A 27,766-nucleotide genomic window follows, 5' to 3' on the forward strand; every position below is an offset into this window, starting at 1 on the left:
AGATTTCTATAACAATTTAAATGTTTTATTTATTAATATTATTAATCGTTGTAATGTGCGCTTTGTTTTCGTATTATCCGGATACATATCTGTATGATTTGTCGATTAAGTTGTCATTCCGTTTTGTTGTTTTCGTTTCGTTGTTACCTCATTGTTTTTAACTGTCTCGTGTAACCATTATTTTTTACAGCTTAGATTTTAGGATTAGTAATGATTCGCTTTCGCTATTGGCTTTCGTAAATTGTGTTAGAAGGTTTAGTGCTGCTATCAAATCGCGTTTAACAATTAAAGAAAATACATCATTATTATATCTTTTTCATCGGCTACAATGCTAAAGTTAGTTTCAAGAAAATTTCGCTAAAAACTTTTATTGTAGGGCCCGTTACCAAACTATTTGATTGTGGTGATCCTAAGTTGGCTGGAACTTAAACTAAAGACACGTACACGTTTTGCAGTAGTTTGTTAGCTATAATTGATTTCTATGGTGTTGAGAAATAATTATAGATCCGATTGTCCAGGTCCTGTAATAAACCAAATAAAAACACATTTAAAGTAAATTCAATTACCAAGTCAAAATACACAGATAAAGCTAACAATAAGTTTGTGGAAAGTTGTTTGTCTTCGATTTTTGTTTAGTTTTTAGTCGTAAAAGATATTCAAAACCGAAGAAGAAACATGTATAGAGTAGTATATACAAACAAAACAAAGACAAAATAAATAAACGACGAATTAAGCAGCAAAAAAAAAAAAAAAAAAATAGCAAGACAGCCAAAAAGAAATTCGAGAGAAAACTTCACCTTTTTTTTGTTGAAATTTATTGTTTAATTTACTTTAAGATGCAAAAATGTTGTCAATTGTATTCAATTCGTAGGGAAAAAGCCATTCATATTCACCATAATCATAGTCAGAATCATTAAAATAAACGATTAATTTTTGGTTAAGAATATATGTTTTTAATTGTGTGTGAAAAAACAGCAAGTTAATCAAAGTATAAGAATAGAAACATTCAATTATGTATAAATTTGTAACTCATGAATGGTTAAATGTTACGAACGACTTTTATTTTATATTGTACAAATTTCTTTTGATAATCATATTTTCTTTTATCAGCATTTTTATTTTTATTCGCTTTATTGATGCAGCAAAAAATCTTCATTCGTTGTTCAGCATTTTGTTTTTCAAGGTGGAGTTATCTCTCCAAAAATCATTAAATTATTTATACCAATAGAGAAAGCATTGGGAGAAATTGATAAACAAAAATATTTGCGATATTACATTTTCACTCTTTTCGTTTTCAAATTTTTTTAATAAAGCCAAGTTTGAACCATACTACAAAAGGGGATTAATGAGTTCACTACAGGATATTTTTTTTGATTGTGTTAATTGTTGAACATTAATTAGATACAAACCTGGTTAAAGAGGGAGTAATTAAGTTATTGGAGTACAAAACGTGACTATCGCAAATATTTGTCGCAATAAATAAAAAATTAAGAGAAGTACGGCACACATAACTAATTATATTAAATCAAATAGCGGCAAAAAAAATATAATAGAAATACATAGAAAATAGATAGAGGACAAATTTTAAGTAGTAATAGAAAAAAATTAGTTCAAATTTGTTTTGATATAAATTTTAATTTAATTTAGGTACCTTAGGATTTTGAACGAGTTCTACAAAATCATTGACTTGATGAAATTGTTTATTATTGTGGCGATTTGATAGAATTTCCTTAGTTATTTTGTTGTTTTTGGTAGGTATTATTTGGTTTCGATTTAAATATATATAAGTAAGTATGTATGTTGAATTTTGAAATGTGACTGCTGAGATAACAAACGGAACGTACGAACGAACGAATGAACGATTTTTCTTTGGTTTTCAGTTGGTTTTTCTTTGGTTTTGTTTTGATTTCTGTTTTATTTACATTATTTTTTAGATATTTAGTTAATTATTAATCTGAGTGTTGTCATATAGTGTACAATGTGATGTGAAATGAGAAATGCAATAACTGGCTCCCTGTTACCACCAAGGGCAGTGTTTGTTGCTGTGGTCACGACCCAAATGCAAGTGTACTAATTTCTACGAGTATGTATATATAATCCCCGCCCCTAAGAGCTATCATCCCTTTAAGCCCTGTTGATCTTCGACCAATTGTTTATGGAACGTTCCCTCGACTGTTGTCTAAAGCATTCGGGACTTTTGCTGCCTCGACTGTTTAGGATCTCTGGGGATTCTGTGACGCGTGCCAAATCCCGATTGATTGTCTTGGAGCTGAGCACACGGGGACAACGCACTGTCCAGGGGCTGCGTCGTGGATCCTGTAGAGCTCGGAAAGCCTTTGAGGGCACAATCTCCTCCCCGCCACTGGCGTCGGTCCAACTGCTGTAGTAATCGGAATACTCCTTATCCTGCTTGGGCGTTATCGCTGGCGTGCTGTCCAGCGAGCTATTCTCCACGGAATCCATTTCCTCGACGAGAGCACGCTTGGCCGCCGCCTGGAGGCGTTCCATTGGCAGCTTGCGCAGATGTGTGCTGTCGCTCTTGAGGAGCAGACTCTGAACCAGCTCGTTGACCAACTTATCGCTGACCACACGCTGTTTGCTCGGCGATTGCCCAACTATGGGTGAGGCAGGACTGTTTGGAGTGGAGGGATTATCAGCATCGATCGATGTATTCTTGCGCAGCGGCAGAGAGAGACGTTCCCGTCGCTCTGTCATCGTTTCCGCCTCATTGACAGCATTGGGATTCTGGCGACGTGTGATGGACACATTGTGGACAATCTTGCGTCTGCTGGGCTTCAATTGGAACTCATCCTGCTGGCCAGCTTGTGCTCCCTCGGGCAAATCGTTCTCGTCCTGCAGCAATTTGAAGAGTCTGGAATGTGTGGCGGCACGTTGATAGCTCGTCATCTTGCGTAGCTCCGGGAAACTCTCCGATTCTGTGTCCGTCTCAGACAGCTGTCGATTCATGTCCGTCACGCCGGAGTCATCCTCCTCGATTTCCGACTCGGATCTCTGTGTGCTGCTATTCCGGGAAAGTTGTCCCTTGCCACGTCCGCTGTCTACGGATAAGGAGTGAATATTCATAGCCTTATTAGGCGTAGTTGTGCCAGTGCTTGGTGGACTTGTTTCAAAGACATTAATGCGATCACGTACGGAGATTTTGGGTGCCTCATCGAACTTATCCACGCCAAGATCAGGCAGACCATTGGGTAGCAGTTTCCTTTGATTTTCCGGCTCAGGCTCCACGTAAACTTCGGGCACAGTGTTCGTTGGCGTTGGTGCTCCCCGTTCCTCCTCCTCTTCCTCCTCTTCCTCCTCTTCCTCCTCTTCCTCCTGCTCAACACTTTGTTCCACAATGCCGTCATTCTCACCAATAATTTCATATTCTCCTGGAGGTCCTAGGTCGATATCAAAAGGCTCCTCTGTCTCTTGGATAACACTGCTGCGATTGGATTGCGTCTTTTGCTGCACCTTGTGCTCGTCAATTGAGGTATTAAAGAAGGCCATCGCCTGGCGGTAATTCTGACGCTTCTGCTCGGCCTCCTCCACTTGCTCATTCTTGAAACGCTCCTCTTCAATGTCTGCCCAGAAATCAGGCTCTTCATTGTTCTCCGGCTCCTCATTGGCAGCTGTGTAAGGCGTCCAGGTGTGCACTGTGGCAGGTTCATGCATGGAGGCCAACGACATGGTATCTACCAGGTGAAGATTTGTCTCGGAAGCTTGCTCTACTGGCTGAACCAACGACTGTTTTCTTGGCTGCTCCTTTGGCAACTCTTCCAGGCTCTCATGCTCCAATTCTTCATATTGCACGGCAAGCTTTTGTTCCTCTTCCTTAACTGGATCCACAATCTCGGGCTCCTCACCACGTGCTGCCTCCAAAGTGGCCCACACATCAATTGCCACCGCTGGCTCATCGGGCAGCTTGGCCCGGAAGGCTTTCGTCTCCACGGGCTTATAGGGCGTCTCTTCGACAGAATGCTGGCGCTCCTTGCGGGCCCAGAAAGTGGCTGATTTATGGAAGGTGACATCATCATCATCAGGCTTACGATTCGCTTCAATTTCCGCCCAGAAATCAATTTCCTCATCGGTGTCCACTTCTCTTGGTTCTTCAGGATATTTTGTGGGATCGAATTCAAAATTTTGGGGTTCGTTATCTGTGGATTTAATGTCCGCCCAGAAATCGATTTCCTCTTCCTCAACAATTTGTTGTATGGCATTATCAATTGTGGTTTCATTGGGAGCATCAGCTGCCTGATCTGCCCAAAAATCCTCCGACTTAACTTGTTGCTCAGCTTGCGATTCGTGGTTCCAGTAATTATCTCTCACTTTCGATTCCTTTTCAGTTGTGTTATTTTCTGATTTTGTCTGCTCCACGGTTGCCCAAAAATCCTCCTCCATTTCGTTGGAAGCTTCCATTGCCTTGGATTTTTCCTCAACCACAAAATGCAACTCGGCGCTTTGAGATTGTGGCAGGAATTCAACTCTCGCCTTGAGTGTGGTAGTCCAATGCTCCACTGTGGTGACAGTTTCCTTTTTCAGTGGTGTGTAGGTAACGGTCTTCTTCTTCTTGGTCCACTGAGAATCATTGCTTTTGTCTATGTTTGCCCAGAAATCCATTTCTTGTGCTGGTTGCTCCGGTTCCACAATTGTCTCGGGTTCCTTGGCTGCAGTTGCAAAAATGGACCAAAAACTATTCTTAGCCGCTTCCAAAGAGGCCTGAGTCTTGGACAGATCCCCGGATTTTGGCCTAGGCTTATTCTCTACATCCTTTTCCTTAGCTCTCATTTGTAGATTGTCTTCTTTTGGCTGTGCTTCTGGCTTTGCTTTAGGTGTTTTCCAGAAATTCTTGGACTGCTCCATCATTTTCTGTGCCTGCATTTTGGTGGCCATCAGCGTGGCAAAGAAATCGAATTCCTCTTTGGGCGCAGCTGAAGTTTCCTCCACCTCCTCCTTGGGTGACTCCAATTTGGGAATGTTGTTGGTCACCTCGCCAGCTAGTAACTCCGTTGAGAATTTGTTACGCATGCCCAGCGAAAAGGAAGTGGAGACATCCTCTTTGCTTGATCTGCGAAGAGTTGGAACTACCTTTTCTACGGGTGGAAGGGAAGTCCTCTCCACAGAATTGGAGCGTGAGGAGTTGGACAAACTGATGGTCACGCTGACTTCACAGTCGTTGTCGTTATCGTCCTCATCTTCACTCTCCACCTTGGCCACGCTGAAGGAGTTGCGTTTGCTGTCCAGGCTTAAGCTCGGACGTCTCTCCTCGATCTGTGTGGTGCTGCCCACTTGGACGGTGGCAATGTTCTCATCATTCGAGCTGCGACTGAAGGAGAAACGCAATGGCAGACGAACTGTCACCGAATTGGACTCCTCATCATCATCGTTATTATCATCATTATCATTCTCCTCTATCTGCTTGTCCAAGTCATCATCCTCATCGACCTGACGTTCTGCGATTGTAGCATCGCTGACACTGGAACCATTGCGTTTGATGACTGTCTTGGCGTAGTCGCTGCTCCTTTCCAGCTCGCTCTCCTCCTCGTAGATGACACTCAGATCCTCCTCCACAACGTACTCATCCTCGATCTCTTCGATGAGACACTCCTGATCCTCCTCATCGTACATTTCATCAGCCGTTGTGACATCCTCGTCGTCATCCTCGCTCTCGGAATTCAGCTGCTCTGCTGGCATCTTATTTAATCCCTTATAGACCTGTACATTGGTCACCGACTTGATGGCCTGCAACGGAGTCGGACCTCCATGCTTGGGTGTATCCTCATCCTCCTCTTCCACATCCTCATCGCTGCTATCTTCGCTGTCGCTATCGTTGTCATTCTCCACAGCGCCGATTTGAACCGGCGAGGCATTCTCACTCGGAGATCGAGCTACCAGCTCCTTGGACAGCTCGCCAGCATAATTCTTCTGCAGTTGCTTGGATAGATTAGCCTGGGTATTGCCTCCAGCGATCTTGTTAATGTTCGCCAGTCGCTGACTGAGCAGGTCGATAACTTGTTCCTGGTTGCTGCATATGTTGCGATTCTTTGGACGACTGACGAGCTCCTCGATCTCCACCGAATGCGCACGCTTCGGTGGCTCTCGGGGCTCCACCTTGATGTGGTGCTGCATGATCACCTGCGAGGGCATATCATCGGTGCTGGGAGTGATGATGATATCGGGCAAGACGCTGCTCGCCCGACTCTCCGTCGAACTCTGACTAAAACTAGGCGCAACCGGATACGGGTAGGCGCCATAAGCAGGCATAAACTGTGCTGGATAATTCTGTACATCGGTGGGAGCACCTGACTGTCCATAGGCTGGTGGAGGGGGTAAATAGTAGGGGTAATAATAGGGATACGGTGGATAGACATCCCCCTGCTTGCCATCAACCGTTGCAGGCATTGGCGGTGGATAGGGATAAGGGTAGGGCCAATTTAACATTTGTGGCGGTTCCCCATTTGCCGTTTGCCCAGGGTTGGCAGCTGGTGGGTGCGGTGGCGGTGGCATATACCAGGGATAGGGATAGCCATAGGCGTAGGGATAATGAGGGGGCACCGATTGCGAACGCTCTGGTTGGGTCTGAATTGGGGCAGAACTATCTGAACTAATGGATGAGTTGGATGAGTATGTGTTTGTGGTGGGCGGTGGTGTGGGTGTGGCTGATGTGTAACTATGACGTTTATTGATTTTACTGTTAATCTCACGATTATGGTTACAATTACTGTTATGCCCATTATTCTCATTACGATTATTATTATTATAACTGTGATTATTATTATTATTATTATTTTTATTGTGATTATTGTTATTATTATTATTATTATTAATTTTGTTTTCGTTCAATTCATTATTTTCCAAATCCGAGTCCAGCTCGGTGTGAATTTTATGTTCTGAGGTCGGTTTTTGGTGCACGGTTATCAAAAATAAATAAAAAGAAAGAAGAAAAGAAATAGACACGGTGAGAGTGCATATTATGTTCAAGACACCAACAAATTCGACTCTGAATTTTATGATATATGAGTTGCATTAAACGATCAAGCAAAAGCTATATATATGTACAAAAAAATTTCAAGTGTGCATTGTGAGGGATTGTGATTGTGAAACTTTCAGCTCGGCTCCATTGTGGAATGCAACATGCTTCGTAGAGTTTGAGTATGATCCCAAATATGCTAGTGCTTTTTATTTGATTATTGTTTTTATTCAATTTTATCCAAGCTCAAACGATTTCAAGGATATAAGTTTGTGAATCTCAAGAAAGGTGAAATCTCTCGATAGATAAAACAATTAGGAACATCATGATGCAGTTTAAATATGAGTATATAACTGTCTTTCAGTGTGTGTGTGTGTGCGTGTGTGCAGGTGTGTGTGAATGTCTTTGTTAGTGATGTCTTATGGCATATTTACAAGACTGTCAACCCTTTTGGACTAACCAAGTTGTTGCTTTTTATTAGGGAAAGTCATACGGAATCTCTATCAAATTTCTTGCAATTCGAATTCGATAATGTATAGTAACTTCACTTACCGGCATTTTCTGGTGTTGTCATTGCCTGTAAGATCTTGAATGATCGACTTGGTATAGCGCTACCGGTGTATTTCTTCGGTTCCGGTGCCTGTTGTTCACTAGCTGGTACGTACGGTTGTTGCTGTTGGGGTGTATCTGAGGAAAATTTTAATTGATATCACATTTGTTTTCAAGTTCATGTTAAAGTTACAATTATATTTAACAGGTAGTTGAACGCGGTTTCGTTATCTGATCTTTAATATAGCTAAAAATCGAATATCACGCAATGTTTTTAATGCTCATGATAAAGTTAACGTCATGTTTAACATGGTGTTACACCTTTCTAATAACTTTCTAATATCTACATATGAAATTATAATTCATTTCATTTTTTTTTATAAAATTAAGATTAGAAAACGAATTATTGTAGATAACTTTCGACAGCGATACACCTTCCCAGACTTACCATATAAAGAACGTTGTGGTGTAAAGCGGTTCTGCTGAGATACGCCATTACCTGCAAGTAGATGTGATTTTATAGAGCTGATTAGCAATATATTCCAGAGGTCAAAAACGATGTTGCTTAGTAGTGCTGGCAAATTTTAATGAAAATACTTAGGCGTTACCTTATTTATGGTTGGACATTTACAATAAGCATATATTAGTTCTAATATTTCAAAAGTTTTGTTGTGGCTTGAAGCGTTGGATTAGTAAAGTTCAGAGATAAACCCAGCCAGGAATTAAACTAGAGACCGAGCCCAAAACCAAAGAAAATGAATACAATGGGAACCGAATTGAAACCTTAAGACACTCTCCGACTAATTGAAACCTTACCATTCCAGTTTGCTAGATATTGAGAGAGGAGAATGGAGAAGAATGGCAGGGGAGAGGGGGAACCGTTGAGAGCTCACCTTGCGGGGACCAAGCTGTAGGCGTACCCGACTGTTGATCCTGTGCGATTTGCAATCGCCTCATTTGCTCAATGGTCGGACTATTCCGCGCCTGCTGAGCGCTCATTTGACGAGCGAATTGTGGACGCTGCAACTGCGGCGTCTCCACATCCAAATGGATTTGTTGATGGGGCAACTCTTGCCGGGCATCGCTGCTGCCATCGTCCACAGTGTCGGTTATCTTTTGCAATATTCTAAACGATTTCGATTGTATGGGCGGTGAGCGTGGATCGCTGCAAGTAGATATAGGCGTATGTTAGGTTATGTTTTTGGTTAGCATGCACTCGATATAATGTCTGAAATACCAAATTACAAAATTTGTTTATTTTTGTGAACGAAACGTGGGGTTAACTAGTATTTATGAATGGTAGGCTTTTTATTCGATACCGAAATATTAAATTTTTGACCATTTTTTTAAGAGTTTTTAGAAAATGAACGCCCATGTGTTGAATATTGATGAGCTTATGACAAGTAAATGCCTTGCAAATTACAAAATAATTAAATTATGCAAAGAAATTACACGCACAACATTTAAAATAAAAATTAAAGTCAATTGCAGAAAAAGTTGGCATTCAAATAATATTCGCAAATTTATCATGTTCCTGCAAAATTGACAAAATGTGGTCAAATTTTATATCGTTATCATGGCCAACAATTATAGTTGACTGGGTTCCTTGCCATCGGATCAGAGATCTTCCGTGAGTGGATCTTATTATTTTTTAAGTTTTTTTTTTTAATTTCCACAGTTTACGCAACAGATTTAGGATCTTTTTATTAAATTTTTTAAAATGAAATTGTAAAATAATTAAATTAAATGGAAAAAATTTAACAAATTAAATAGAACAATTAATTGTATTTTTTTTTAATTTTATATTGAATGCTTAAAATTGTTTTCTTACTTTACTATTATTAACATCGATCTACTATATAACGATGCCATTAAATTTAAATATATGATATATAACACAAAGATGTTTTTCATAGGAACATGATAATGCGAACTTCTTCAAATGCCAACTTCCACAAGTAACATTTTACAACACTGAAAAGTATAGTATTTAAAATTGTTATTGGGCTGCGACGGCGACTAAGTGAGAGTACTACCTGAGTCGATTCTTTCTGTAGCGTATCTCCGCCTCGAGCGGACATTGATGCACATACAAATTGTAATTGCCACTAAAAAGTTGGTAAGTCGTTAGGTTTTTTTTTGGTTTATAAAGAAGCACAAAATTAATACGCATTAGTGCTGGGTAGTGGTGCATAACTAGTTCACTTTAGTGTTGGTAAAGCACAAAAAAAAAGTGTAATATAGTTTTTGTTTGCCATTATCGAACTGTACTTACTTTTGCAGGACGACTGGAGATTGGGAAACGGGTCCGCCACGTCCGCTTTCAATTGAAATGGGTATAATGCGAGTTGAATTAATGTTGTTGTTGTTGTTGTTGGACACAAATTGTTGCTGTTGTTGCATCTGAGCAGCGGCTGAATAGTTGTTGTAACCTTGATCGACAAATTGATTAGCTGAGCGTATTATGTGGCCAGCAGGCGCTTTCGTAGGAAAGAAAGAGTATACATAGACACATATTGATATCGAGATGGAAAGTTACAGTATTGGAACATTCGGGAAACAATCTTTGGGATCATGTGGATGTGGTTGGAGAGTGCATATGGGTTCGCAAACGGGGAAAGAAAACTACATAAGGGTCTGGGGTTTTAGTGACAAACATTTAGGGTTTTTAGGTTTAGGAAAGCGCCACATAGAAACACATTTAAGAAAATACAGAAAGTCAAAACTTACCACCGAAATTGGGCTGTGCTGCGGCATAGGTAGGCGTCTGCTCCAGTGTTATGGGTATGATACGCTCCTGAAAATTAAATGAGGGATAGTTTCAATAAATAATTCAAAAATATTCAAATTAGTTTTCTGTGATTATGTTTTTATATGTAATTATCTTACAATAATTTTAGTAAAGTTATAAATATTCGGGATTGTAATCGTAAAAAGTAAAACTAACAAAGAATGCTGAGTACTTTACAAAATGGTACCAACTCTACGTATAAATATCTAAAACGTTTTTTGAAATCAAATCAGATAAGTTTATAATTCACATTGGGGCAAGAATGAAGACCGAATTATGTCTAACACCATTCTAAGGTGCACATAAAAAAATGTATATTTGGAGGAATGTTTTATTCTCTGTCTTTACCCTAGGTCCAGTTTGGTTTCCATTGTTGCTGCTGGCATTCGTGTTGATCTGCAGGCGTAGTCCACTCTGCTGGGCATTTGAGCCAAAGTTTTGCTGTGGCGTTGGACCAGGAGACGAGCTTGTGGCATAACCATTACCCGGTGCCACAGATTGTGGCTGATAGTTGTTGTAGCCTGTTGTGGGCTGTGATATCGTTGCCTGCCGCAAGGTCGAGGGCACCACATTGCCATTCTCCTCGGGACGTGCCCAGGGCGCCTGCTCCTTGGTAGCCGGTTGTGAGCTGAGCCAACGCAGTGGCTGTCCACCCACCTGCTGCGGTTGTTGTTGCTCTGGATGTTGTTGCTGTTGCTGCTGTGGCATTTGACGCATGGGCGAATCACGTGCTCCAGAGTGTTGCTGCTGAAGTAATAGACGTTGGGCTTGTGGCTCCGTGGGCTGCGCCAAAGGAGCGATATAAAGTGAGCCAACGTTGGTCTAAAGAGTAGATGAAAAGGGAATGATAAATAATAATAATACAACACTTTTATTCAATATGCTAAATAACAAATTTAAAACAATTTTTTCTTCACTTTTATTCAATATTTATTAAAATAAAACAATTAAATAAATTGGTTCCATTACTATTACTCCAAGCACCCCCCAAATCTCTTAGATTTAATAAGTAAAACAAATATAACAATAAAAAAAAAATTTAATAATTTTAATTAAAATAATTTATTTTTTTCAAATTGCGTAATTATCTCTAGAATATTAATTAAAATTGAATGAATATTTATAATTGCTTTGTAATTGTCGAGAACGCTAACTGTTAACTGTTACTCCTTATGTTTGTTAGTCAACTGCTATTAAATTTTAAGCACCCATGATAAGATACAGAAGCTTTCATTATAATATGCATATTCATTTGCTTTTTCAAGTCACTTTAAGTGTGAAAATCCTTCTGTGCAATTGCCTCAAGTTCAAAATTCGTGTTTGGCCTTTGCCAATCTCTAATTTTAGCGGCTGCACACGCGGAATGCGTTCAATGTTCAATTTGATGTGCGAATCTTGGGCTGCAGCTCACTGAAAATTGTTTAAAAATAAAAAGGAATGCTTCCGCGAATGTTGTGAATAATAGATTTGCAGATTTGATATGTAGAAAACGTTCAAAATTTTGTTTTCCCTATGTTATGTGCATGATTAGCACTTGCAGTTGTAAATCAAATCAAACTATTCAAATATTACTCATACGCCTTGGAGTTGCCACAATGTGATTTGTGCAACGTAATTTGCGAGTAAGAGACTCATCGTCTAAATTTGTCATGGGAAATTCAAAGTTGAAATTTGGTGACTCTATTCATTTGCATTGGACTCATTGGAAGTATATATTTTAAATATATTTCATTGACGAGGAGCTTCTTAAGTAACTTTTTAATGTTCATAAAGATTTTAAGGTGTGATCTTCGATTTCTTTTTGATGTGTGATATAAATATCATTTTAAAAGCACATTTCTTCCAAATTCTATGAATAAAAAATATACAGGAAAACTAACCAAAAATGTGTGCGCTATTATTAAACATATATCATTCAGTTATTTAACTACTGTTTTGACATTGAAAAAATGGACTTTAGTAATAACTCTCGCGTAATTTAATAAAATATTCACTTTATTAAAATATGCTCAAAGCTTTATCAAATTGTTTTTTAAAATAATTTCTAATATAAGCCAAAGCACGAGTTTTTCGTGATTCAAGTTAACCTCAAATATTTTAATCGAATCTAACTCTATCGAAATGTAGCTGGGGTTAATCATATTTCCGGTCTACTCACCGGCTTAACTCCTTGATATTGCGATTGCTGATTGCCATAGCTTTGTTGTTGTGGCTCTGTTTTTGCTGGGCTGAAAATTTCGCGAGATCGTTGCTGTTGTTGCAGCTGCTGTTGTTGCTGTTGCACATTATTGAAAATGGGCTGTGGATGCGTTGGCTGCTGTTGTTGTTGTTGCTGTTGCTGTGGAGCGCGTTGCGTACGCCAAGGCACAGTTGTTGCTGCCTGTTGCTGTTGCTGTGGTTGCTGTTGCTGCAGTGCCAACGGAGAGATTGCTGTGGGCGGACGTGGCTGCTGTTGCTGTGGTTGTTGTTGCTGCAAAACCAATGGAGAAATGGCTGTCGGAGGACGCTGTTGCTGCTGTTGTTGTTGCTGTTGTTGCTGCTGTGCAAAGCGGAAAGGACTTTCCGTGGCACGTTGCTGTTGCTGCAGCTGCTGCAGCTGCTGTTGTTGCTGTTGCAGCTCGAAGGGCGAGCGTGGACTGTCGGTTTGTCGCGTATAAACATTTACAGCTGGCGACTGTGGCATGGCCACACTACGGAACTCCTGACGTGGTTGCTGCGGTGGTGTTGCAGGTGTTGTCGGCTGCAATTGTTGTTGCTGCTGTTGCAAAGGCGGTGTTTTGGGTGAGGGCGATTGTGGTTGCTGCTGTGCTTGTTGTTGCTGTTGTGTGGGTGAGTATGGACTGTAGCTGTTGCTGTTGTTGCTGTTGCCATTGCTGTAGTTGTTGTAGCCACCGTTAGCTGACTTAAAAGCTGCTAAAAAGAGTATTTATTATGCGTTAATAAAAATAAATTGTTGAATGGAAATTAATAACTATTTTTAGTGCCGTTAGTTGGGGAAATAATGCCAATAGATAATGCCGCTTGATGTTGTTGGATTAGTCGTTTTAAAGCACCAGAAACCGCTTAGTAATTAGCCGGCGATCGAGATGAGGCGAGCTGCGGGCCAAGAACTGTACCAGGAGAACTTTAGCCCGCCAATTGAATTGGAATTAGAGAACCCAAAAAAGAAAACCATAACCAAAAGCCAGCGATATGATGACATCTCCCTCTCTCTTTCTCTGCTCACCATCAACGGCATCTTGGCTGTTGTTGTTGTTGTTGTTGTGGTACTGTCCATTGCCATTTTGTGCTGGCTCTGGCAACGGACTCTTGGAACGCTCCTTGCAGTACTCATCCTTCCAGAACGTATTCTTCTCAACGGGCGGCGGCACCTTGCGCAATGCCGCCATCGGATTTGTTGGTATTTTAATCTCCGGCCGGAATCCCAGCGGTGGTGGCTCAAAACGTTGTGGTGTCGGCGACTTGCGCGCTGCTGCCGGCGAACCGGGTGCACTGCCTCGACCCGTTGGTGGTGCTAAGGTGCTTTGTTGTGGGGGTGGCGGTGGGGGTGCAACATGATTGCCATTCTTACCCGACTGTGCTGTCTGCGATTGCGATTGCGGCTGCGGCGGCGGTGGTGGCGGTGGCAATACCTGGAATGGCATTCCCATTGCCGCCGCACCCATTGAACTGGACACATTGCCCCCCGATCCCGTTCCCGATCCCGGTGACTGTGGTGATGTTGCTGGTCTGTTCTGTTGGGCAGCTCCAGTGCCAGCGCCCTCAGCTTGTGCATTTCTTGCCAATCTCTTGGCCATGCGCTCCGAGCGTATCTGGGAGAGATCGATGCCGCCGGGCGTATAAGTGAATGGTTTCTTGTCTTTTGTCATCATCGCATTCTGCACACAGGCGGGCGCCTCATAACCACCGCCTCCAACGGCGCCTCCACCGCGTTGTCCATACCTGACATACAGATAAAGAGAGAGAGAGAGAGAAAAAGTTGTCATTAGCATAAATTGTCACTCTTTTTTATTTGGTCATCATTTTTTGTGATTCTTATTTGCATAAAACGCCTCTTCGTTGTATTTTTTCTGCTATTTATCATAATTTTAGCCAAATCTATTGTTGTTAACTGTTTAAGTTTGTCGCTCCATGCCAAGAGGCCTCATTTGCTCGATCACTCAGCAACACATATATGTATCTATTTATACTACTATATATTTATATATTATTCTTTTTGTGCTGCTTGACTAATGACTCGCTCATCGACAGTTCAATGAGCCAATTTTTTACTTGGTTAATATATATTTTTAGCCCTCTTCTTCGCTTTGTTGTTGAATGAGGGAAAGTGAACTGAAGATGCTGGCATTGCCATTCATACCCACTTATTAGTTGAAGTGCATTGCCTAGGGCCATAACGGCCAGCAGTTGTTGAAAGTGAGAGGTTCCATCAAATTTCGGAACGTCAGAAAACAAGCAAAAGAATAATAATTATCGTTAACATGATTGGAAAAACATTTAATAGCTACGTTGGAGGTCAATCATTTTCAATTAATTACTATAAAAAGAAAAAAAAACCTAAGACAAGAAACAACTTTTCTATTTAACAGAAATTAAAGATATTCACTCAGAAATATTTTTAAAATTAAATAAAACTAAAAATAAATATGAATTATAAAAAAATAATAAAATCTTATGCTTAGAATAAAATTAAAATGTTAATACACACAAATTTGTGTGTATTTATTAATTTTGACATTTATTTAACACATTATTAATTAAACCATTTATTTTTCACTTAGTATAAAATTCTATAATTAAAGTGCAAAATCTTTTCAATAGGTGAACAAATTTGAAAGACTTTTCTGAATTCATATGATATATAAAAGATTAAAGAGTATGAATTTAAATATTGAATAGTTGATTTGAACAACCTTTTTAAATATTCTATATATTATCACCTTATTTATTACAAATTTAAATAATCATAATGCAGCTCTAATATTAGCAGCTACTTTTTACTATATTTGTAGACTCTAGATACTAGTTAAAGGGTTCTCATATACGTTCGTATTTATTTCATAGATATTTCTATACATATTAATACATAATACTATTTAACTATTAATTGTAATAATTATTCTACAACTCTTTCGTATCTCTTTAATAATTTCTAGACTTAAGAATTATTTAGTATTTGTGCATATAAAATATATGTATATTAACACATTTGAATTATATTTATTGAACACTTGGAAAATGTAAGCGAATAAGTAGGAAATGCGCATTTGGATTTGCAACAAATGTGGCAGTTTTATAGGCTTGTCAGGCTTTAATAATAATGCTTGCACTCATAACTGAACCCTCCTTAAATGGGTAACAACTATTAGCAAACGAATTAAATGCACAAAAAACAGTTAACAGTTAAGTTGAAATGAATTTCCTAGCTTGCCATAAACAGAAGGTGCAACTTGCAGGCGCCATAAAAAAATGTCTCGCCAGTGTCAATGCACGTCAGCAAAAAACACAGAAAGAGGAACAGAGAGAGAGAGAGAGAGAGAGGGATTAAGAGGAGGGGACATATAAAAAACAAGCAAAATTAACTAAACGACCTTACAATTTTGGATAAGCCTGACAAATAAAGGAGAGTTGAAGCTTAAGCCAAATATTAAATAAAATTCGTGACAAGTTCAAGTCTGTCAGTTGCTGTGCATAGCTGACCATACTTTGATTCAATTAGTTATGGTTAGGTGGCATATCAGAGGTGACATGTCCAACCATACTATACCATTTATAAGCTTACAGTTAGTCGAGGAATTTTTTTGACAAATAATAAACTCACACGTTTTATTATATTATAATAAATAAATTTTCTTGATTTGTTGGTTCTTAGAACACGTCAAAAAGAAAACTATGAGTATTAAAATGTTTAAAAATATAAACAAATATGTGCATTTCTTCTTTGTCAAATCAATTACTTGACTACCTGTATTTGCTTCAAATAGTCTCAATTAGTGAGGCGCATTTGTCAACTACTGCAGCTATAACTATTACGTCACAATCGGACTCGACTTTGGATTTGTAATTTCGATTTACAGTTGACATTGATGAACTCGCTCCAATTTGCATGTAAAGCGGATTGTGGGATTGCCCCACAGTGTTGGTATATTGTGGGTGCAATTTTGCAATACGCTCTGTGGTTTGCCTTCGCATTGCGGTTTTCTCAATGAGCACATTGGAAAAGTGTTGAGTACACCACCTGCACCACTAGCACCACTAGCACCACTTGTACATCACTTGAACAGCAATCGCATCACCTGTTCCTGTTCGCCTGACCCACTTAGGCTAAGTTGTTAAAAGCGAATCATACACGCATCGTTCATGCGTTCATGTTCTCTATGTGTATCTGTATCTGTGTATCTACATCTGTGCATGTGCATCTGTATCTGAGTACACATAAAAACTAATGAAGCTGACAGGCGACAGGCCAACAGACTAACAGGCCTGACAACTTTTCAGAACAGGAGTGAAAGAGAGGCCAAGAGAGAAAAAAAAATACTTGCCCATCACTTTCTTTTAACATTACCCGTTGACCAGTTGATAATGATAATGGGCCTATGCTAACAGTACACCAAGACGGACAAAAATATCTTTAGCATCTTCGCTTTTAATTAGCAAAATGTCAACGTGAAGCGCGACAAAATTAAACAAATTAAGTGTAGAAAAGTCGACAACCGGCAATATTGTGAAATTCTGTCGGAAATGTAAAGAAAAATTTACTTAAATATTGGTTTGAGTAATCTTCAACACCCTTACGCTGATCAGAGTCAGGTGACAACTTAATAAGTTCACTTTAAGGAAAATTCCATTACTTTTTAAAAAGTAGACAATAAGTATTCATTTTTGAAATTCAACGGAGACAAATTTTACAATTTAAGCTTAAAATTCACTTTGCAGATAATAATGTATAAAAATATGGCTTTTCATTATTTATTAACAAAATGTCGAAAAAAAAATTAAATTCATTAATTAATGACCAAAATAAATTGTAGCTCTTATGAAAAATCAATAATTTATTACTATATATTTATTGTTTTTCATAGAAAAAACATAAACAAACCATTAAGATGTTTAGCTTTTAATGCATAGAAAAACACTTTTAATGCTTAAAAAGTTTAATAGCTTTTTCGTCCTTCTAACGAGCTGTCGTCATAGCCCATTTAGTATCTTTGACTCACACGTGTCTAGAATTCACGTCAGTTCTCAAAAAAATAAAGAAAACGAATTGAGAAGCAAACGATACAAAAAACTTATACATATATTGGGAACAAAAACTAGACGACAGCGCCAAAGTCTAGTGACGTCAATGTGGTTGGGATCATATCCCCTCTCCGTTTTAAATACTAATTGAATTCTGCACTTGCTAAGGGGAAGCAACTAGAGCATCAGCTGAACTTGACAGCATCGGCAATTAAAGTGTCAACTTGGCAGAAGGAAGACTTAGTACTCAGAGAGTGAAAAGTCATTTAAGCAACTAGCAACTAATTAACCTGAGCATTTGACATAATTTACTTAACAAATGCGCATGAATCACAGTTTACAAATCGCAATTTGCAATTTGCATTTGCAGCTAAAAATAATAATGAATGTAATCTATATATAGATCGAAGTGCATATATCTCTCAAGGCAGATGCGACAGTTCAGATATGGGATGAGAAATATGCCAAAAATAATACTGAAATATCATTATGCACGGTCCATTAGCAGATGGCATGCGTGCGGTGAAAACAGAAGAGAAACAAATGTAGCAATGCAAATAAATAAATAAATGACCAATGGGTATAATAAAGAAATTATTGCAAAAAACATTTGTACAATTTACATTTTCACTTTTCATTTTTTGCACTCATGCAAATGAGCGTGCAACAATCTGCAATACACAATGTACATACATAAGATATTTCAAAGTTGCAGGCAACAAAAAAAAAAGAAGAAAAAACTCGTTGCCTTAACTCAGCTCTAGAAGTTGCCAGGCTGCACATAATTCAAGATCAAGGGCAGGCAGCAGACACAACTTGAAAGCTGCCACATGCAACATGACATAATGATAGTCATTGTCCGCATGCTCGTGTGCTTGTGTTTGTGTGTGTGTGTGTGTGTGTGTGTGTGTGTGTGTGTGTGCGTATCTGTGTGTGAGTCTGTCTATAAATAGAGCTAGAAGCAACACAACAGGGTGCCCCATATGAGTGGCACATTCCACAGTTGCTAATCTCACGTCAGCAACTCAATATTTACATAGAAATTGTTTCAGTTTTTTTTTTGCGTACCAAAATCCTTATCGCACATTTCATTTCATAAAATGATTTGATACCTGCACTCGCTTAGATATAGAATGTGTTATTTAGAAAAACCCCACATTCAACTACCCACTACACAGTGACCACTTACGTATCTGCACAGCTTTTATCATTGCCATGCAACGGCAGCTCCAGCTGAAATCCACGATCCTCTCGCACCATATAAGCGGGCAGAGTCTCAATGATCGCATTGGCCTTATCGTTGTACGATCCCAACAGTTCCCGATATTTTGAGTAGACGACGCGCTTCAGCTGCGGATTCTTCACCGATGCTGCAGACGGAGTCGCTGTTGCAGTCAGCGTCGAGGTTGCCATTGTCTTTTGATTTTGATTTTTATTTATAAATATTATAGCTCGTACTTGAATGTTTACTTAGTCAGACACTTTGCATAGCTCACAGTGGCTCTGTCAGAATGAATCACACAAGAAATGTCAATCAATGCAGGCATTCGCTGCGGATATACTGATGGCAATCCAGTGCCTATAAAAACCTCCCCACTTCCCAACTTGTAACTATTTCTGGTGAGTGCACAATCAAATACTTTATATTTATAAATATCGTGTTAATAAAATAGAAGGAACTGCAATATTATATTTTAGATATCGCAAAAGAGTTGAAGATTTAAATAATTTAATGTATTCCAGATAAATCATATCAAAGTAAGCAGCTTGTAATATAATAAATTAGTTGCCGGAAAATAAAATAGAGAACTTTTTTTAAATTAAATAATTCTATCATATAAAAACATCTATCATTGTTTTTTAACATTATTATTTAAGATATTTGTTATAATTATTAACTTAAATATTTGTTAAAATTATTTACATAAATTTTTTATATATTTTATTTTAATTCAAGAAATTTAAAAATGTTAAGTAGAAATTTTAATAATATTGTAATATGAACCAACAAAATAAGTTCAACTCCATTTGAATATCTGATTTACATTTAAACAAATTTTAATTCATAATTTTAAATAAAAACTCAATTGATTTTCACTTAATCATCATCTTTTATTTTTGGCTATATATCCCCGACATTCATAGAGAATATAAAGAAATTGCCCTTTTGCTTGTTTATTTCTAACAGTTTAATATATTTATGATCGAGTTAGGTCTGTCAGTTTATTTACCGATAAAGATAAGCTCTATGGTTTTACACACAAAGGAATAAAATACATTGTTGGATTGTGCAAACCATTTCCATTCCCATTCCCAATCCCCGTGCAATTATTGATATTGTCAAACAAAGGCACAGAAGTCAGGCGCAATAAAATTTGAAATAAAATAAAACCTAAACTGGACAACTGAGTCAGACGATTGACCGATTGGCTGTAGAGGAGGGCGATCTAAGCGATCGAAAGACCTTTGGGCAGTTGCTCGCCTGCCAAAATGATGACTCATAATCATAACAACAACAGCATCATCATCATGAGCATCTTTATTGTAAATATCATAAGAAATGCCGGTTTGATTGGCTGCTGTTTTGTATCCAAAAGATACGACTACGCTCACGCACGTTTCTTATTTTTAGGCATGAGCTAAAGTAAGTTCAGTAAATAAGCTAATTAAAACTGCGACATTTGCGACTGCATTGATTGGACATCCGTGAGATACAATAGTTAGAAAGAGCTTACAGCAGAGTTAGATAATTAACACTTGAAAGTTTAGAACACACACAAACACACAATACGAATCGACCCGAAACCATTCAATTGTTTTAACACATGTGCGACGTAAATGTGAATATCTCGAAGATACGATCGTTTACGTGTGTGTATCTATATCTGAAGCGCACTGTACGACTGCACGCAGCAAAGTCTCGACGCGCTTTGAAGCCGAGTTCGTTCGACTCGCGACTTCGAAGTCAACGTTAACGCCAAACGCCAGCGTCGACGTCGACGTTAGCAACTTGTTGCAGATACATTTGTGGTAGTCGCCGTTGTTATTGCTGCCGCAAAAGGAAAACCGAGTGCATGACAAACGTTCAGCTAGCACGCGGCTGTGGCGGGTGTAGCTACAAGATACAAGATACACGGCCTGCCTGCCTGCCTGACTGCCAGACTGTGGAGCAATTTATATGTCTGTCAATTGCCTGGCAAGTTGTTGGCCCGGCTGGACTGGCATTTCAAACGCGGCGACAAATTTAAAGCTAAACGCCAAACGCTTTCGACTTTTGGCATACAACGAATACGAGTGTACAAATACAAATATCTTTTATCTTGTATCTGGCATCTTGTATCTGCGTCTCTTATCGTGCGGCTAATTGTTTTCGTTTTGGTAGTCATGTCGTCTGCTTATTACTTTTGTAGCTTTTCATAATTAAAACGACGTTTATCTGTGTTCTTTTACCCACTCTCCTCGTACTGCTCTCCTCCTACCTTCCTTACTCCCACTCAGCTATTGTTTTTCACGTTTCGTTATCTGCCACTCATTCGGCTTACAATTTCGTGGAAGTTTCGGGGCGTGTTTTTGCCAAATACCAAATATGTTTTCACAGTTTAACGCCCTAATTGTGGCAGCGCACAAGTTGCGGAAATGTGTACCTTGAGATACAAATGTATCTGTGACTGAGCACGCCAAAATTATTATCAATTTGCTCTTCACCCAAAATCAACAAGGTCAGAGAAATAGAAAACTAAGTTGAAAGCAAGTAAATAATATAAATATCAATTAAATTAAAATTAAATTATATTATATTAACTTTTACTTTTTTTACAATAGTTGTGATAACTTGAGATTTAAAATTTTGAATTTTCAAAATTTCATCGAAATCGAATCTTGGTCGAAAAAAATTAAATTTTCTAAATAAACAAAAATTGAATACAGAATGAATTTAGAGGCCAAATCATGATCAAAATGACATTCCGTTTGAAAATCTGTTCAGTTTTGATCAAGTTAGGGCAGTTGGAAGCTGGACAATTCTTTGACCTAGTAACTTTACCACAACCGTACCGGTACAAACGGTTTGGTATTCGGTTCTTGACAGAGAATTTTCATTCGTTTACGGTTTCAGTTCCGGTACTAAAAATTAAACGGTTAGTTTCGGTTAATGGCTCCGGTACTGGTTTCGGTGTTATTCCCTGCTTAAAAATATAAATTGAAATTGAAATTAAAATTGAAAATTTTTTATTTTTTAGATTAATTTAATTAAATGAAACTGACGACAATTTTAAGCAACCTTTGATTCAATTGTCTTGATTTAAGTGATTTAAAATTTCAGCTCGTAGCTTTTGTGTCAACAACTGAAAATTTTGTACGTCATAAAATTGAAGAAAGTTAATAATAAAATTCAAAAGGCTTTTTCAATTATGGTAAGTGATTGTGTTTTCTCTAATTAGGTAACACTGATTATTGCTTGATCTTTTACAGAATGCCTTTGCTCATCTCGACCTATTTGATGGCATTCCCGCAAAGTGTCCTGTAAAGGGTTGTTCCTCGCAGCTGACGCCACAGGAGCTGCTGGCGCATTTGCTGATGCGTCATCGGCCCGAGGACTCGATGCTGGAGATTGGCGCCGAGTGGCATACAGTGTATGACTTGGACTTGGCCAAACTGACACCGGGTTGCAACCATGTGGTGGGTGTGATTGCCTATGCCGGCAGCAGTGATGCGAATCGCAGTCGTCCTATTGGGCCAGAGTTGCAATTGGTGCATCATCTGCCCCTAATTCTAATGCTGTATGTCAGCCCGCCGGCGTCCAATTTGGAGCAGATGTACGCGCTCTATTTGATCAGTCCGGTGGCCTCCAAGAAGGTGAGTGCCCATGTCAGTCTGCTGAATGGGCCGGAGGGTCGCGAGGTGCGTGGTCTCCGTTGTCTGCGCAACTTTCTGGACGCACCGTTGCAGGACAGCGAGGAGCTGCTTCACGGCAACATGGACTATCTGATCTATACGGCAACCGATATCTGGGAGCATTGCACCACTGGTGAGACATGCAAACTACAATTCAAAGTGGTGTTGCACGGTGAGCCCAATTTATTTGAGACAGAGGATGAATTTCTGGAGGAAGCGACCATGTGGCAGGCTTCCGAATGACTCATGTGGCGTGCCTCCTATGTATAACCTGACAGCTGGCCCATAACCAAAAACTATTGACGCACACTTGAGATTTGAGTGCCTGTCAATAATTTCTTGTTATTGTTGTTGCTATTGTTATTGAATGAAACGCTGCTCAACTGTCAGAAAAATGGTTTCAACTTATTATTCATTCAATAATTTTGTGGCGCGCCAAAAAAAAGTGGGTCAGACAAACAGCTAGATACCAAGATATAGTAGATACAATATATACCATAAAGCATTTGGACAGCCTGACTCAATAATCAATCAACAAGGGCTGCCTATTTAGTTGGCCAGCCGCTTCAATTCTCCATTTATTGTGGGAAATTCATTTAATTATGTGTTAAATCTTTTCTCTCTCTTTCAAAGAATCTTTAGACTTTTTCATCGTATTTTTTCTAACATTTTTCTTGGCCTAATTATGTGGTGTAGGGGAATGTTGTGAATGATTTGATTGCCTGCTTAAATTTATAATGAAGTTCTAGACAAAGTGTGGACATCATTTAGTGTTTCCCATAAATAAGATGCATTAAAGGGCTTACAGAGCATTAAATGTATGTAGACCGTAAAGTTAAGCAAACTATTACGAAACTGTTTAAAGTATTTGTAATAATGTTTTAATAAAACTTTTACATTTCTATGTTAACGCCATTCAGTCTGCTGCAAAGTGTCATAAATAAAATATAAATACTACGCAAATATATTGTAATCAAATATATAAAACATATATATTATATGTGTATATTTTCCCAAAATACAAACTATTCAAATTTGCGAATATTCACGACCGAAACACATAATTTATGCGCTATCAACGTGAAAACTAGATGGAAATAGGAAAAAACTGTGCAATAAAAAAACTCTGCTGAATGCGTTGCTGGCGTTGTAGTAAAATGAAATGGAAAATTGGCTATTAAATTATAAAAAAAAATATATTATATATCTAAAATAACGACACGCCGAGAGCATGTGTTAAATTTCAAGCTAATCCTCGGCTCGTTTTTTGGTTGTTGTAATTAAATTTGTATTATGTGAATCATGTGCGACCTTGAAATTCTGGTTGCGAGGGAAAATTTACAATCAAAATAAACAAATTTTAGCTAACAAATCAAAAATTAAGCTTTTGTATTGAATTGACTGCAGAGTCGATTCATCATATAGATTTGCACTTTCTACGACTGCAACCTGGGGAATGCAACTGCAACCCGTTTTTTCATTTGTCATTTTTTGTGTCTCGAGTTGCCGCGAGTTGATTGCATGACATGAGCACATCAGACAGACAGCCTGGTAAGTTGTCCGGTTGCCCAGTTGCCCGTCTGGAATCATAATTATTTATATTAAGCTGCCGGGTCAACATCGATGCGACTTGGAGTGAAAGTAAAGTTAGCGCCCAGTGCCCAAGTCCAAGTCCAAGTTGAAGTTGAAGTTGCAAGACCAACTGCAACTCGCAGCATCGCGCCTGTTGCACAATATAATGCGCTCATATTTCTTCTTCAACTATAGTATATATAAATTTTTTATATTTTATCAATTTCCCCGCCATGGCCACATGTGGTCCGTACGGATAACGTCTGACATTTGGTCGACCAGGCAATTGGACCCGCCAGCGTCTTTTTTTAATTTGAATTTGGAATTTGACTAGTAAACAAATTGTTTTGTGTTTACTGTGAAAAATTGCAGCAATATTGATTTGGTCAAAAGAAAAAATGACGCAAGCAAATTGTTAGAAACTTGAATAATGTGTATAGATTTATAATTCGGACACTTTCTTTTAAACCTAGCAATATGTTTCATAAATAAAATTTAAATTTTAAATGAGTTATAATTCTGTGCAATTTTTCTTATTTAAACCCAATTGTGTTTTTTTTTTGTATATTATATGCACATCGTTTCAAAAGTGCGGTTAATCCTCTTTATTCGTTTATTCCATTTGTGGTTATATTTTTCACGGTCATTTCTCAGGCACTTGAACTTAAGCACAAACAAACCCAACACTAAAAAAATTCCACTTAAAATTTTGAATGCAAAAATGCGTAAGGTAAATAAATTCACACCTGACTTACGTAACTCACAATAAAAATAAAAACAGCAAAGAAGTGTCAAAATAATTGTCGTTAACTGAAATCTATAGTACGAGTAATGCATCAAAACATCGCCTTCGAACGTAAAAGATAAACAAATCAAGTACAAATTCGTAAATATATGTAAGATTTCATATTTACTCAAGTTTGCATGAAAGATTAATGTTTTTTTCTCTTTGTTTTTTTTTTTGATTCACATTTCGTTTAACGACTTTTACAAGTTCACATATGAAAGTCATGGATAGACATGATAAAGGTAAAAACGCAATTTTTCTACCAACTAACACGTGTATTATTAACAAGCGTCTGATTAATTAATGTTAAAATATAATGATATAAAAATTTACTTATAAAATCATTATAATTTTTGAACAAATTATAAAAATAAATGCTCAATTGTTTTTTTTATGAAAACATAAAGCGACCTGTAGATTAAGAGGACTTTTCTACATAAATTATTTCTGTCTGTGAAACAAATATCTTTAAAATAAATATAAACATTCAAAAAACTTTTTTTCCATTCTTGTAGCTTTAAGCAAAATAAATAGTTTTGTCGGTTAAAAATTTAACGACTATTCGAGATACCTTTTTTATTATTTCTAGAATATAATTTCAAATATTTGCTAAATAAAAGCTAATTTAAATTAGTATGTTTAGTATTGCTAAAATGCACATAAATATGCATATTCTTTAAACTTTTCGGATGCATATTCAAACAAGATTTCATTTTGTTATCTGTGTTTCTAGTACATAATTTTGACCCAATTTTCTTAATATACGCTCGCATTTTCGGTCTTCGCAAAACATTTTTCTGACGGTCGTTGAGAATTTATGTGCGACACATCAACGTCAACAGAGAAATGCAAAAAATAAATGGACTTTCGAAAAAATTAAAAAATGAAATGCATTTTTATGCCAAATTCTTAGCTATTTCAAAAGTGTTTTTATTTTTTCCTGACTTTTTTTAAGTAGCAGCAGATACAACAGAACTTCCGGTGCCGACGACAGCTAAATTCCCAACACGTGTGCTAAATGTTCTAATTGATAGAAGATAATTAACTGCTCCTATATAAAAACAGTTAGTGGGAAGGCAAGTGATGTTGACAAATACGAAAAATAATTAATTAATTCGTTTGGGTGTGTTGGGTGAATTGAGAACTGGGCAGACAAGATGAAAATGTCGCCTGCCCAAAAGCGCGTGCAGTCCCCGAGGGCTGCCAAACGAGCGGTGACACCAACCAGCAAAACCACCGCCCCCTCAAAACTGAATGTTGATGTGGGCGTTTCTTGGCCTTCAAATTTTATATGAACCTTAATTGTGCGGCTCTTTCGAAATATACATATGATCGTATATACATATATCTGAGTATTAATGGGTATTTTTCTAGATATAGAAATGCGTTCACATATGTTTTATTTATTTCAAGCGAAAACACAAGTTTTTCAGTTTTTTCCTTATTTTTTGTTCCTGTTCTGTATTTTATTTGCCGGGCGCGGGGCTTTTATGGTTTGTTAGAATATTATAGCAGCTGTTCAGACTCGTAAAGGTTTTTTCTTTTGTCTAGACTAACCTGAAACACTAACAAGCAGTTGGAAAGATTACAAAACAAACTTAAGTCGAACAAAAATTAATACTCGTAGAGTATATAATGTTTAATTTAAGAATAGTAAAAAGTATTTCAATACTTTAAATTGTTTTAGACAAACACATATTCTAATCAACAAATTATTAATAACTACCAAGATTGTAATCATTTAAGACTTTCATTGACCGGTCAGAAGTTCAATCCATTTTTTAAATTACAAATTCATAGGCTTATTATAGAATTTTCTTAGATCTTATTAGTTCAATAGAGAAAACAAATATTATTCGTAATAGGAGTTTCAAAATGTTAACAAATAAATATGATTATCGAGTGATTTTCGTGAGGGATTTCATATAATATTATTTGAAATATATTTTCGGACTGAAGATTCTAGTTCAGATTATGTCTCAAAGGCTTTTCTGATACTAAAATAAATATATATTCAACATAATTTTTAAGAAATGATTAATAACTCTACAATTGCGAATAAACAATTTATTTTTATTGTAAATATACTATTAATATTATTTAATTTGTATATTTGAAACAAAACTTACCCAGAACTCATTGCTGTTTAGTTTGATGCGTGTTTTTGTTTTGTAAATTTTATTTACTTGCGCAGACTGCAATTTTTCGTAGTTGGGTAGTCGTTGTTGTTGCTGTTACTTGTTGAGGTTGTTGCAGTTGTTGTTGCACTCAATTTTCTACGAATTTATTGGCAATCTATGCACACAAAAACACTGAAAATTCATAGAAGATTTTTGTTTGAAAATTGTTATAGATCAAGATTTGTATTTTTGCACAAAGATCACGCCTTCTTATATAACATACAATTTAAGCAGCACGAGCGCAGACACACACACACACGCACACTCACACACACACGCACGCACTCTCACACATGCACACGTAGATACACATTCATACAAAGAGAAGGAAACATGCACTGCAAATAGATATTACAACACTTTTCGTTATTGATCGTATTTTGAGACTCTAAAAGAAAACACGGCCAGTTTGTTTGTGAGGGTTTACATTAAAGTCAAAGATTGAAAATCCTTTTTTTACAATATTTTTCGCGCAAGGAATTTTGTAATTTTCTATTTATAAAACCACGGCACGACGCATTGCTCACTTTTGCCAGTGCTGCAGACTCGGCGAATAGATCTATCTATATATACCGCACTCGGTTATATAGACAGCTAGATAGATAAATGAATAGATATATATCTATTCGTAAGCATATATATAAATATATATATGTATATTATATGTTAGTTTCTAGTTGAAAATTTCTGTTTCGGATGTTTTTCTCGTTTGCAACGCGTTCAAGTTAGCAGCCCAAGTCGCACTGAATTCGCACACGAAAATTTCTTGGGCGAAAAGCCGAAAAAAC

At 37.6% G+C, this 27,766-nt stretch overlaps 2 protein-coding genes across 7 annotated transcripts; one reads left to right on the forward strand and one right to left on the reverse strand.

Moving 5' to 3' along the window:
* Positions 1-73: 73 nt before the first annotated feature.
* Positions 74-27,715, reverse strand: LOC117782105 (probable serine/threonine-protein kinase yakA). Of its 6 annotated transcripts, XM_034619063.1 has the most exons (12): positions 20,282-20,479; positions 18,736-19,049; positions 13,534-14,249; positions 12,466-13,220; positions 10,656-11,129; positions 10,247-10,313; positions 9,792-9,948; positions 8,410-8,681; positions 7,965-8,015; positions 7,520-7,654; positions 1,652-6,887; positions 74-521 (listed from the first exon to the last, which is right to left on the reverse strand). In XM_034619063.1, exons 2-11 carry the CDS (start codon positions 18,957-18,959, stop codon positions 2,125-2,127), a joined length of 7,614 nt encoding a protein of 2,537 aa, XP_034474954.1. In that variant the 5' UTR covers positions 18,960-19,049; positions 20,282-20,479; the 3' UTR covers positions 74-521; positions 1,652-2,124. The 6 variants fall into 6 exon arrangements, with proteins under 6 accessions (XP_034474954.1, XP_034474951.1, XP_034474949.1 ...); XM_034619060.1 differs by lacking the exons at positions 1,652-6,887; positions 18,736-19,049; positions 20,282-20,479 and adding exons at positions 26,928-27,110; positions 27,506-27,715 and having other exon boundaries at positions 120-521; positions 9,792-9,996; XM_034619058.1 differs by lacking the exon at positions 1,652-6,887 and having other exon boundaries at positions 120-521; positions 9,792-9,996; positions 12,466-13,217.
* LOC117782107 lies at positions 21,869-22,834 on the forward strand. Its single transcript, XM_034619066.1, has 2 exons — positions 21,869-21,958; positions 22,017-22,834. Exons 1-2 carry the CDS (start codon positions 21,956-21,958, stop codon positions 22,680-22,682), a joined length of 669 nt encoding a protein of 222 aa, XP_034474957.1. The 5' UTR covers positions 21,869-21,955; the 3' UTR covers positions 22,683-22,834.
* Positions 27,716-27,766: the final 51 nt, after the last annotated feature.

Source organism: Drosophila innubila (genome assembly GCF_004354385.1).
Source record: "Drosophila innubila isolate TH190305 chromosome 2L unlocalized genomic scaffold, UK_Dinn_1.0 4_B_2L, whole genome shotgun sequence".
Lineage (NCBI taxonomy): Eukaryota > Metazoa > Arthropoda > Insecta > Diptera > Drosophilidae > Drosophila > Drosophila innubila.

Bases quoted from the DNA above. Each gene is read 5' to 3' on its own strand.
- LOC117782105 (XM_034619063.1), bottom strand. From the start codon at position 18,959: ATGGCAACCTCGACGCTGACTGCAACAGCGACTCCGTCTGCAGCATCG. The intron at 13,221-13,533 runs GTGAGCAGAGAA...TACTCTTTTTAG, and splicing joins CAGCCAAGATGCCGTTGATG to CAGCTTTTAAGTCAGCTAAC. The intron at 9,949-10,246 runs GTAAGTTTTGAC...TTGTCGATCAAG, and splicing joins AGCACAGCCCAATTTCGGTG to GTTACAACAACTATTCAGCC.